This window comes from Carassius auratus, chromosome 7 (genome assembly GCF_003368295.1).
Source record: "Carassius auratus strain Wakin chromosome 7, ASM336829v1, whole genome shotgun sequence".
Classification (NCBI taxonomy): domain Eukaryota; kingdom Metazoa; phylum Chordata; class Actinopteri; order Cypriniformes; family Cyprinidae; genus Carassius; species Carassius auratus.
The window spans coordinates 27368762-27381835 of record NC_039249.1 but is presented as its reverse complement, the minus strand read 5'-3'; the positions used below and the strand labels follow the sequence as shown (position 1 = coordinate 27381835).

General features: G+C 40.2%; 1 protein-coding gene across 2 annotated transcripts in view; it reads right to left on the bottom strand.

Annotated features, from left to right (window-relative positions):
• Window positions 1-468: 468 nt before the first annotated feature.
• Window positions 469-13074, bottom strand: part of LOC113106380 (adhesion G protein-coupled receptor L3-like) — an 89711-nt gene continuing 77105 nt past the window's right edge. For both annotated transcript variants that reach the window (XM_026268246.1, XM_026268247.1), the window contains one exon: window positions 469-927. In XM_026268246.1, the coding sequence (XP_026124031.1) occupies window positions 767-927 (161 nt within the window). In that variant the 3' untranslated portion in view covers window positions 469-766. The remainder of the gene's footprint in view (window positions 928-13074) is intronic.

Sequence of the window (13074 nt, the reverse complement as noted above, 5' to 3'; positions counted from 1 at the left end):
TGCACAAGCGATTTTTGAAAATCAGTAGCTTGAATTCTGCATCACTTTTGACAATGAAAACTACTGCAAAATGTTCCATAAGAAATCTGTATGTTTGGAATACTGTATGTTTTAAAAATGAGTGTGTTAATGGGTTCAAATTTAATTCAATAGTATGCATCCCGATTTACATGTGACGGTAAAAGATGGCTGTAAATATTGTTCTTTGAACAAATAACAAGATACACCCATTTAAATTTACATATCAAACTGAATGCATTCTAAATGAATTTATTTAAACTTCTGAATGTCAGACTTGGTCGAGACAAGTGCAGTATGTTTCTCTAGGTGGCGGTAAACTGCACAATCTTTGTCATGCTTTGCTAGCATTTTCTCAGTCTGGACATTTCAATAACTTTTGTTGTGCTACAGCTATGTGAATGAAACCAACAGCTAAATGTTATTTTAAGAACACATAATGAGACACACCCCTTTTATTTGAGATTTATTATTTATTCATTTCACAAGTGAAGCATTTAGATGGACATTTTCTCTTCGTCTTGCACTTTGCAGATGCAGTCCCTTTCCTGCACTTTTACATTATAAGTTCTATCGGTTATAATTCCTTAAGGCAGATTAAAACCATTAAAACACAATGTGTGTTCTCTTCTACATTTGAAAACAATTACAACATAGGAAGTTTCTTGTCATTCTGCTAAATCGTTAAATAATTATTGAAGATCTCCAAGGATGAATCTCTGACAAAATGTCAAACGTCGAACCAACTTTATGTCGGTGGAGGCACAGGTACCGTGGAGGGAGATCGGGTGCTGTTGCTCGTGGTGGAGCTGGTGGAGGTGGAGGCGGACGTGGTGCTGGCTGTAAATGGGCGAGTCGTGGTATGTGTCATTGTCGTGTTCATTAAGACATTTCCTGAGGAGGAGGTTTCTGGAATCAGAGGAAAAAATAGAGTTATAAAACTGATAGTTCTGGTCCTTGAATCTGATTGGTTGAGAAAGGTTCAAAGCTGTTGTAAATTCAAAAGCAACCAATTTGTTGCAACCACAACCACTTCTGAAGAACCACATTGCTTAGCAGAAGAATAATTACTGCGTACCAATTCGCATACTATCCGTCCTAAATAGTTTTCGAACACAGAATGTGTATGTCCCAAATCGTATTATGTTGAAAAGAGTATTCCAAAGATCTCCGGATGATCTATTACTTGAGATTAAAATTTGAAGTGCAGACTAATGCAGACTCTAATGGCTAATATGGCCCACAACGCTTTGTGCGGTGAATGAGTATTTGATTAGAACTACAAACACGCATAAAAAGTGTTTAAAAAAAAAATACTGGACACAGATATTGCTTTACACAGCTTTAGCCCTACTATTAAACCAATGAAATCAAGCAAGCAAACAGATGAGTAAATATATTATAATTTCATGAAGAATGTCTGCTGCCAAATTAACCAATAAAATCTAAAACACAATATGGCTTTTAGTGAGTATTCAACCACAAAAAGCAGGAATTAAACTGCACAGCATGCTCCAAAGTGCATACATATTCAATATATCCATTCATTTCCAATACACAGAGTGATATTAATTATCTGTTTGAAAAACTTTTTACTTGCAATAGCATGCACTAATGAACAGATCAGAATAAGAGCAGAAATGTGCATGACCTGAGCAAACCGAGCGGATGATCAGTATGGAGCCAAAAGAGTATCAATAAAGATAAATGCACACACTACATTCACATATGCACAAATAGGATTCATGCATGCACACACATAATTCATAAATACACACACAGGATACACAAATGCGCACAAAATTCACAAATGCACACACAAAATTTAAAAAGCACAGAAGATTCACAAATGCATACAAAATTCAGAAATGCACACACAATCCAAATCCAGAAATGCAAACAACATTTACATGCACTCAAGATTCACAAATGCACAGGACAAGATTCAGAAATGTATTTCTGATGCACACACACATGTATCTTGATTTACAAACTGCTTGCGGGCTGTGAACTTCACTGCATTTGAGTGTGAATTTTGAGACTCCTCTGACTTGGCTCGACACACAAATGCCTTTTTTCAAACGGAATGATCTGCAACCAATCAGATATCTCCCTTGTTTGAGCAAATCACAAGAATGCACCCCACGTGGGGGATTGTTTACTTATAAGCCAATCAGCGAACGACTCACTTTCCTCAGCGAACAACTCGCTTTCCTCACGCAGCAAACGACTCACTTTCCTCAGCGAACGACTCACTTACCTCACGCAGCCGGCGACTCACTTTGCGCAGCCGGACACCCACTTTGCGCAGCAGGAGACTCACTTTCCGCAGCCGGAGAGTCATTTTCCTCTCGCAGCGAACGACTCACTTTCCTCATCGAACGATTCACTTTCCTCAGGAGTCAAGCAGAGAACGACTCACTTTCCTCAGCGAACGATTCACTTTCTTCATCAAACGATTCACTCTCCTCACGAGTCACGCAGTGAGCGACTCACTTTCCTCAGCAAACGATTCACTTTCCTCACCCACCAAAGTTGAACGAATGATACCCTTTCCTCACGCAGCGATCAACTCACTTTGCGCAGCCGGAGAGTCACTTTCCTCTGGCAGCAGATCACTGACTCTCTCTTCATGTAGGGACCGAATATTATAATTAAAGTGACTTCTATATTGCATCCAAAAGAATATTTAGATATATTTAAATATTTAAAAAGGTGTAAAAAAAATTATTTTATTTTTCTTTCATTAAAATATTTCAATAAAATGAAATAATTGCCTATTGCAAATTTATGAATCCATGGTTAACTTTTTTTCTGCAGTCACAGTCTGGGCTATATGTATTGAGACATTTTTAAATTTATATTTTGTAAAAAAAAATAATAAAAAATAAACCTGAATTGTAATCTAAACATCTGTATTTTCATACAATTTCATAAATAAGTAAGCTATGATATGCTGCACCACAGGCATATCATGCTGTGTGAACGCCTTCATGTGATTGGCTTATAAGTAAACAATCCCCCACGTGGAGCGCGTTCTTGTGATTGGCTAAAAGAAGGTAGATATCTGATTGGTTGCTGATCATACCCTGTTTAAAAAAAAGGCAGTGCAGTGAAGTTCACAGACCGCAAGCAGTTGGTAAATCAAGATATATGTGTGTGTGCATCAGAAATACATTTCTGAATCTTGTTCTGTGCATTTGTGAATCTTGAGTGCATTTGTAAATGTTGTTTGCATTTCTGAATTGTGTGTGTTTTTTCTGAATTCTGTGTGCATTTCTGAATTTTGTATGCATTTGTGAATCTTCTGTGCTTTTTAAATTTTGTGTGTTGCATTTGTAAATTTTGTGCACATTTGTGTATCCTGTGTGTGTATTTATGAATTATGTGTGTGCATGTATGAATCCTGTGTGTGCATATGTGAATGTAGTGTGTGCATTTATCTTTATTGATACTCTTTTGGCTCCATAGATCAGCTGCTGTCAGTTCTCCAAACACAAATAAAGGGCTGAAATGATCTGGCTGCTTCTGTGAGTCTGTGATACTCTGAGCCTCCAAGGAGCTAATCTCTTCCGTGTCTGTTGTGAACACCGAGCCGAGCCAGATAATGACTCGTTCACGAGTGAATAACCGGTTGCATCGGTTTTTGGATCACCAGTACTTCTTTTGGACAGGTGAATTCAATAAACCGGTTGAAGAAAACGGTTCACTGGTTCTTTTGTGCTCTACGTAATGGCGTCATTTGCGATGATTGCCCTTCATTCAAGCCTTCGGTTTAACCGCGCTCATAACACTAGCACAGAATCAGTTCAGAATCAATCACCAAAAGAATCAGTTCGGTTCAGATGTTCAGTGTGTTGGTCTGCTTCACGCTGAATCACACATGCGCAGTATCATCAGCTCCTCGGTTCACGAATCGGATGCGTCTGACAGAAACGGTTCTTGACTAGTGAATGAGTCAATGTTTTGTTCGTTACTGGCTTGGCTCGGTGTTCATCTTCACAGCAGTTCAGTCAGTGTACTATTTGAGTGCATGCATTACTCCGGGATATTGGTTTGTTTGAACTCAGAGGGAGTGTCAGCCACATTAAAAAAGTTAACAGCTTAAGTCATTTGTTGATTAATGCGTATTAGAGATGTGAACTGTTTAAAACGATTCAGTTCGATTTGGTGAACTGAATGATTCGTTTGCGAACCGGATATCCAGACTGCTTTTCGGACCAAAATGTATTTTCGATGCTTCAAAAAATTCTAACTGACCCTCAGATGTCACATGGACTACTTTGATGATGTTTTTCTTACCTTTCTGGACATGTACAGTAGAACGTACACACAGCTTCAATGGAGGGACTGAGAGCTCTCGGACTAAATCTAAAATATCTTAAACTGTGTTCCAAAGATAAACGGAGGTCTCACGGGTTTGAAACAACATGAGGGTAAGTTATTAATTACATAAATTTGCTATCTGGTTGAACCAACCCTTTAATGCAGATCTGATTATTATTTTGTGCTAACTTTGATTTCTGATTCTGATTTTAAAGATTTCAAGGTAATTCTAATGTATCATGCTGAATCTAGAAAAATCTGAGTGATTCTGTTACCCAATGCAGATTTTGAAGAATTATATGTCATTCTGTTATCTGACGTTGATTCTGGAGATGTATATTGTTCATGTTATCTGATGGTGATCAAGACTTTTTCTTTTTTTTTTTTTTGTTGAGTTCAGAGAATGAATGTTGATTCTGCTAACTTATGCTGATTTTGAAGATTCCACATCTGATGCAGATGTGTTGTTATCTAATGCTGATTTAGGAGATTATGAGTTTATATGCTGATATTTTTGTAGATTATGTTTCAGTTTTGTACGGAAGTTCTAAGCGGTCATGCATTATAATTTTTTTTCCTTTTTGTTTTCTCGTTATAACGACTTAATTTTCTCGTTATCTCGACATAACGAAAGTCGTTTTCTCGTTATAACGACTTATTTTTCTCGTTATCTCGACATAACGAAGTTCGTTTTCTCGTTATAACGACTTATTTTTCTCGTTATCTCGACATAACGAAAGTTTGTTTTCTCGTTATAACCACATGACAGTTTTACTGTTGCTATAGTAACGAACTCAACTTTGACAGGCATCTGATGGACAGCCATGCAGGTGCTCTTACTCTAGCCTATATTTCAGCAAATTTAGTTTCGCCTAGGTAATAAGGTCTACAATTTTTTATATATTTGATATAATCACACTGTTGTGATTAGATCGTTCAGCATCCGTTGCTAAATTCAAATCTGTGTTCGTTGGCTGGCGCTGAGCCAGAGACGTTCGTACAACGCTTCATGATAACCAATCAACGGTTCTGTTGCGCGAATGCAATGGCCAATCGGAGACGTGCAGAAGAATCATCATGAAACGCGGTGTTTTTGTTCACTTGCTCGCTGACTGAATTATTTAGCGAATTCTTTCTTCAGAGAGAGCGAGAGAAAAAAATATTTCCTGATATATTAAGCATGTTTGGAATTGTTTTTAATAAAAAGGAAAAATAAATAAAACATAAGCCTATATAAGTTATACGGTGCTTTCATAGCATGACTCAGTTGTTTATTGTTTTGTATCAATATTTAAGGTGGACTTATTGATTAGGTGCAAGAATAGTAGTGATGGTTAAAATAAAAGATTGATAATGAAATAGTAGATTGTGCCTTGTTCTTAGATGGACAGAGACTGGAAAGTAATGGATCAGATGAGGAGATGGAGATAGAGGAAGAAAAAGAGGCAAATGTAGACGCACAAGTGACAGAAAGAGCAGGTAAGCAAGCCAGGAGACCGAGGCTGGTGAGAAAGAGGAAAATGTAGAGTGTTTTCTATAGTTTTTACTATAACAGCTGTTCTTAATTATTCTGTAGAACAGAGAAGAAAAAGCCTTCAGGTTGGGACAATTTAAGACATTTCAGTTTCTAATCCCAGAGTTATTATTAGGTGGAAATAATTTTAATTTTTTTACTTTTAAACTTAAAATTGTCTCTTCTAATCTTTTTCTTTTTAAAAACTGCATCACAGCATTTGCTGCCGTATCAATACATAATCATCTATATTGATACGCAAATCAGCAAGGAATGCCTCACAATATATTTCTGTATTGCTATTTTGTATTGCTAAACGCTGGGACCTGAGACCTAAAACATATAGAGGGCCTAAAAATAAACGTACAGTGCTGTGTGAGATAAACAGGTGAGTCGAGATCCTATCCAATCTATATTTCACCCCAAAATCAACAGAAGCCTATTTCGTTATCATTATTTATTTATTTACATTGTGTTGTTATTTTTTTTCAAAATTTAAGCAGTTTACCCAAAATTTAAGCAGATACAAAATGTATCCCTTTTTCTCAGTAATCTTCCACATTTGATTTTTTTCTTTTGCCAGTAGCTTGTAATATTGCATAAAAAATAAACATGTATTTAGAGGCTTAGTGCTAGATGGCAGACATAGTGTGCTTGCGATCTTGTGTTGGGCATTGCTGACTGTGAAGGCTACTAGACGTAGGGTGACCAAAATACGTCCTCTTTTCCCCGGACATGTCCGTCCCTGCACAGACAGGACTGTTCCCTTTCGAAGGGAACTTCGACAATACGTCATCGACATTATGGGGGAACGCCTCATGCATGACAGAAATCAAATCGTGTCTGAAATCAAATATCAACTCATAGCAATCATGCTGACCGGTGACTGCATGCACTGGGACTTTTCACTGTTTGTTTGTCCTAGTCAGACTGTGCATTAGTAGTGGGAATATTTCAGTGACTCTTTCTGAAAATACGCGGAAATGTAGTGACCGAAAACTCTGTGAAAACTGTAAAATAATTACTTTGCATTTAAATAAGATAATCAGAGATCATGTTTTGCAATTTAAGTTAATTGAGTCATTGAATCATTTACTCAACCAGTTCCATTTACAATACTTATTTATTCAGGAATGAAACAGCAATGAAACCTGAGACCTTTGTTAGGAGGCTAGACTTTTAACTGCAGCACCTTTAGGTCTAAATTGTAAGTTACTCAATTTGAATTTCTTATTAATTGTTGTTGTATAGCAATGTCACACTAGCAAGTGAGTTGTTCTGAATATCGGCATGGCTGTGATTCAGTCACAGGTATTTATAGCCGTGCTGATATTCAGAACAACAACACTGCTGCGTGTCATTTTGCTTGATAATGTCACCAAGGCTAACACCTAATAGAATCAGAAAAAGTCCTAAAATGTCATGAAGCAGCTTTGCATTTTGGGTGTGTATAGTGCAGAATGTATGCTCACTAGGTCTTGAAACAGCAATAGAACATGATGAACAGAACCCCATCAAAGAGTCACCTTCAGATGAAGGTTAATTCCAGAAGAAACATGCTGCAGGTGTTGTGAATTGAGAGAGCGAGCGAGAGAGAGAGAGAGCTCACACACACACACACACACATACACACACACACACACACACTCTCTCTCTCTCTCCCTCTCACACAATGCATGTGTGATTTGAGGATGCTTTGAGTGGGTCATTTCCTGACTCTATAAAAGCATGGGAGAGCATCTCAAATCACTTAATAAAGGCGACTTCACCTCATGTCCACTCTGCCAGACAGAAACACACAACAGAAAAATCCTTTATGCAAGGATGAAAATGCACTGCGAGCATGTCTGTGACATTAAACTGGATTTGTTATTCAGGTAAAGTTATAAACAGTGTAACTAATTTGCTCAGCGAGTTTCTTCTCAAACTATTGCTCCATGGAAAACTGACTGTAGAAGACAACAGTTCACACTAATGGCAACACTAATACATTTAAATTGTGATACTAGCATATTTAGATGCTGAACACTTTGCAGTGTACATGCCGCCTAATATGAAAGAAAAAGCATTTGTGTCAGAAAGCAGTGGTGAAAGCAGTAGTTAGTGTGCTGCTGGATCATGACAGCCTGAGAGTGTAAATGTGAAGTGGACACAGCTGTCAAAAACACTTCCATTACACTGTGCCCAAAACTTCTCTAAAAGATCAAGTACAGCAGAAAAATGAAATAAAAAGCATGCCGTCCAAACCACTGCTGTCATCAGGGAGACATCGTTGTGACTTTGAACACAGATTCAGTCTGTCAATTAATTCAATTAGAGATCGAATGCCTTTAGGAGACATTAGGGGTGTAACGGTAAGTGTATTCGTACCGGACCGTATCGGTACAGGGCTTTCGGTACGATGTACATATGTACCGAATGACTGAATGCAATATGACCGAACCGTGATTTTTGCGTACCGTTACACCTCTAGGAGACATTGAAGGATATATTTTGATATATATATATATATATATATATATATATATATATATATCTTTTATATTTTTAAGAATATATTTTATGCAATATTTACTTTTCTCTATTTAATATGTTTAATGTTTTTTTATAGTTATAATAGTATATAATAATACATTTGCAGCAGAAAGCTAGATTTTTTTTATTTAAATTTTTTATACCTAACAATGTGGTGGCAATTACAATAATTTGGCTGACATTTAGCGTGACCATGAAAAAAAATGGTGGAAAGCATTTACATTTTTTGCAAATTATTTCACTTTTATTTCCTCTTAGCATTGACCCCCAATAGAGTCTGGGAACATGACGTCAGCAACGCAATGCATTCTGGGACTTTGGGACACGGATGCTGCTGTATGTATTGTATTGGATTGATAATAGACTGTTTTGTTTGCTCTCTACAGCTAAAAAATAAGTTACAATGGTAAAAGCTTGTTGTGTAATTAAGTGCCATACTCGTACTCATGACCGGCATGGAAAAATAATTTGAATGGAGTGCGATTTTTCAGCTTTCCCACTGGAAAACCGCACCTTGATCTCCGCACCGCCCTCCTGAATGTCGAAGGGAAGATCTTCTTCTCCATCCTGGCCAAGAGGTTGACCAGCTACCTCACAGGAAATGGGTACATTGACACTAGTTGCCAGAAGGCAGGTGTGCCAGGCTTCCCAGGGTGTGTGGAACACTCAGCAGTGATATGGGAGCAGATCCAAAGGGCGAAAAGAGAGGTGACCTGCACGTAGTATGGCTCGATCTTGCCAACGCATACGGGTCAGTCCCCCACCAACTCATCGAGTTCGCCTTGGACTTCTTCCACATCCCAGTCAGTATTAGAGCCCTGGTGGCCAAGTACTTTGGAGACCTCCAGATGTGCTGCACCCACCAGGACTTTACAACAGGCTGGCAACAGCTGGAAGTAGGCATTGCCATGGGATGCTCAATCTCGCCCATCCTGTTCATCGCAGCCTTTGAGATCATCCTCATAGGGGCTAGGAAGATGGTCGGAGGAGTGAAACTTCCGTCAGGACAAAGGCTACCAGCAGTTAGAGGTTACATGGACGATATCACCACCATACTCCGGACAGCAGCATGCACAACAAGGCTGCTGAAGAGGATCGACGAGCTTGTGGGCTGGGCAAGGATGAAGATAAAACCCTCCAAGTCATGCAGTTTGTCGATCAAGAAAGGAGTTAGAAATGACAACACCATCTTTGGTGAGAATATCCCGTTGGTGAAAGATCAACCTGTCCTTTGCCTGGGTCGTACCTACACAGCAGAGCTCTCAGACAGGCAGATGGGGGAGACGGTGAGGAAGCAGCTCGCAGATGGCCTGGCCAAGATTAACCAAAGCCAGCTCCCCGGAAAGTACAAAGTGTGGTGTTACCAGGCCATACTGTACCAAAGGGTGATGTGGCCACTGAAGATGAGCGAAATCCCCTTATAAGTGGTAAACAAGATGGACGGGCTGGCAAACTCGTTCATCAGGAAGTGGCTGGGAATACCAAGATGCTTCTCGGAGGTAGGCCTCTTCGGGAGGAACACGCTACAACTACCACTGCGATCCATCAGCGGCGGATACAAGCAAGAGAAGGCTCGGCTGGTGCTGGAGCTGAGGGAAACCACAGACCAGCTGGTGGCAATTGTTAGGCTCAAGCACCGCGAGGTGGTCGGCAGAGTCCAGGAGGGTTGAGCAGGCCTTGGGAGGGGCGATATTCCCTTGTTCTGGTCAAAGGCTTCCAAAGAAGACCAGAATGCCATGGTGGTGGTGGAAGTGGCAAGAACTGAGCACGAACGCCTTAACGGCAAAGCGGTTTCCCAGGGCCAGCAAGGACGTTGGACGTCATGGGAAGGCCTCACAGACAGGTCCATGTCATGGTCCGACCTATTGAAGATCCCCCAAGCTAGGCTCAGCTTCCTGATCATAGCAACCTATGACACCTTGCCTTGTCCCCGAAACCTCCACCAATGGTTTGGGGCCGAAGAGACATGTTCTCTTTGTAACACCAGCAACGCAAGCCTCCAGCGCATCCTGTCGGGCTGCACGACGGCATTGTCCCAAGGCCGCTATAGGTGGCGAGAAAATCAAGTACTAAAGAAGCTGGCAGAGGTGTCAGCGTCATGCAGAAAGGAGGCGAATAGTAGACCTTACGCTCGAGGATGGCTTGCCATCCACTTCCCGAGGGCTGGAGAGAGCATCAGACCCTCCCGCCAGAGAGACACAGCAAGGCTCCTCTCAACGTGAAGTGAGTGGACCATGAGGGTCGACTTGGGAAGGCAGCCCCAGTTCCCCAGGGAAATAGTGGAAACATCCCTCATAATGTGGTCATACCATGGGAGGGGGGGGGGGGTGGAGGCCACGTATGAGCGGAAGCGAGCCAAGTACTCTGATCTGGCGGCAGAGTGCAGGGAGGCGGGCTGGAAAGCCGTTATCTGCCCTGTGGAAGTGGAGTGTAGGGGCTTTGTAGGTTCCTCAACCGCTCGCCTACTCCGCGACATGGGATGCACAGGAGCAAGGCATCGGAAAGCCATGAAAGAGCTGGCAGAGGAGGCAGAGAAAGGCAGCTTCTGGCTGTGGCTAAGGAGGAAGGAGAAGGATTGGGGGGCAAACACCTAGGGCATCAGCAGGGGGTGGCAGGGAGAGATCCCTGCCATCGCTCCGCCACCACGAGACGTACTGGGGTTAAAGGAGCGAAACGTCGATGAGTGGTGGTCCCCAGCTGATGACCCGCTCAGGCTCACAAAAGTGTTCAGTGGGGTGTCATTACACACAAGTACAAAGGCACCGGAGGAGGTGCGTCAGGAAGTGATGCCCAGCAGGAAAACCAACACCTGTATCTTGATATGATATGCAGGTCTCCGAGTTAACAAAGCGGCATCACATGGCTTGGTTAGCAGCAGTAAGAAGGAAAAGAAGGATTGTCCCTTTGGTCTGATATATGGTATTTGGTCTCAATGCCAGCATGCAGAGGTGCTGATGATAGATGGATATATACAGCTGACATCTTTTGTGTCACTTTAAAATAATCTTTTCTCCTCTTGTACACCTGGATTTCACATTAGTTTTAGTTTCACAAAAGTCTTTAATGGTCTTGAATCAGAGCAGAATGCCATTGCATTAAATATCACATCGCAACAGGCCTAATCTTAATCCGATCTGAATCAAACTAATCCTAATAATATTCTTAATTTTGCAGTGTTTGAAGATCAACTGAAGTATGATCTATTTTTATTGATATTAATTGTGGGCATTATTGAGTTCTCAGACAAGTTAGTGTGACTTTCAACTTTGGAGTAGGCCCGGTAGGCTTGGGCCTTCAACAAACACATCACTTGAACCTCTCCCTGCTCTATTTCCGGATACATCGTGGTAAGAAATCATGCCTCCCAAACAATCTAAGACTGCACCATCTGAGGATGATTCAGTCGTTACAATGAGTGTACTTTCTCAATTAATGGATCAACAGAGAGAATTTTACAGAGAGATGCTTCATCAACAACAAGACAACTTCAAGAGCTTTGTTCAGTTGGTAGTAGATGGAACAAACAAAAGATTGGATGGAGTGATCAGAGATGTTCAAGATATAAAAACTAGTTTGGAATTCACACAACATAAAGTGGATGGATTGATGACTGGTTATAAGGATGTTGAAATAAAAATAAAGCAGTTTGAAAAGGATATTGTCAAGTCAAAGGAGGAACTAGACGGATTCTTTGTCAAACTGGATTATGTGGAAAATCAGATGAAGAGGACAAACATCATTGTGGATGGGATCTCTGATGAAAAAGATGAAAGCTGGATGAAATCAGAGGTGAAAGTTCGTGATATCCTTTCAAGTAAATTGGGGCTAGATGACTCCGAAATGGAAATCGAGCGAGCTCACAGGATCGGACAGTATCAAGAAGGGGGTAAGCCCAGAAAAGTTGTTGTTAAACTTCTACGTTTGAAAGATAAACAGACTATCATGTCATCAGCCAAGAGGTTAAAAGGCACAAACATTTTTATAAATGAAGACTTTTCTGAGGCTCTTCAGTTGAGAAGGAGGGAACTCCTTCCAAAATTAAGAGCTGCCCGGGACAGAGGTGAAAGAGCCTTCCTGAAATATGACAAGTTAGTCATCTTATCCAGAACTGGAAATACTCAAACATAATTGCAATGCATTTTTAGAATGATTGTGTAATTATTATCTTACATTTTTGTTTGCTGTTTTGTTAGGAAGCAAGACAAGTTTATGGCATCTCTTTTAACAAAATTGTCAAAGAAAGGATTAATTATTGCACATTTAAATATATGTAGCCTCAAGAACAAAATTCATGAGGTGATGAGAATATGCACTGAAGATAATATTCAAGTTTTAGCATTGTCAGAAACACATTTAGATATGGCTATGAGTAATTCTGAGCTTATGATTAATGGTTTTAAATTGTATAGGAAAGACCGGGATAAATATGGTGGTGGAGTAGCCTTTTATATTAGAGAACATTTTGGTGTGTTGTTAAGGGAAGACTTAATGAACAGTTATATTGAAGACATATGGGTAGAGATTTCTGTTCCACACTGTAAACCAATTTTAGCTGGTTGTTGTTATCGGCCTCCTAGTGCTAATGTGCAGTATTTGGATAGAATATGTGAAAGTATGAACAGGGTCACAGATGAAAATAAGGCCATATTTTTATTGGGTGATTTTAATATTGATTGGATGGC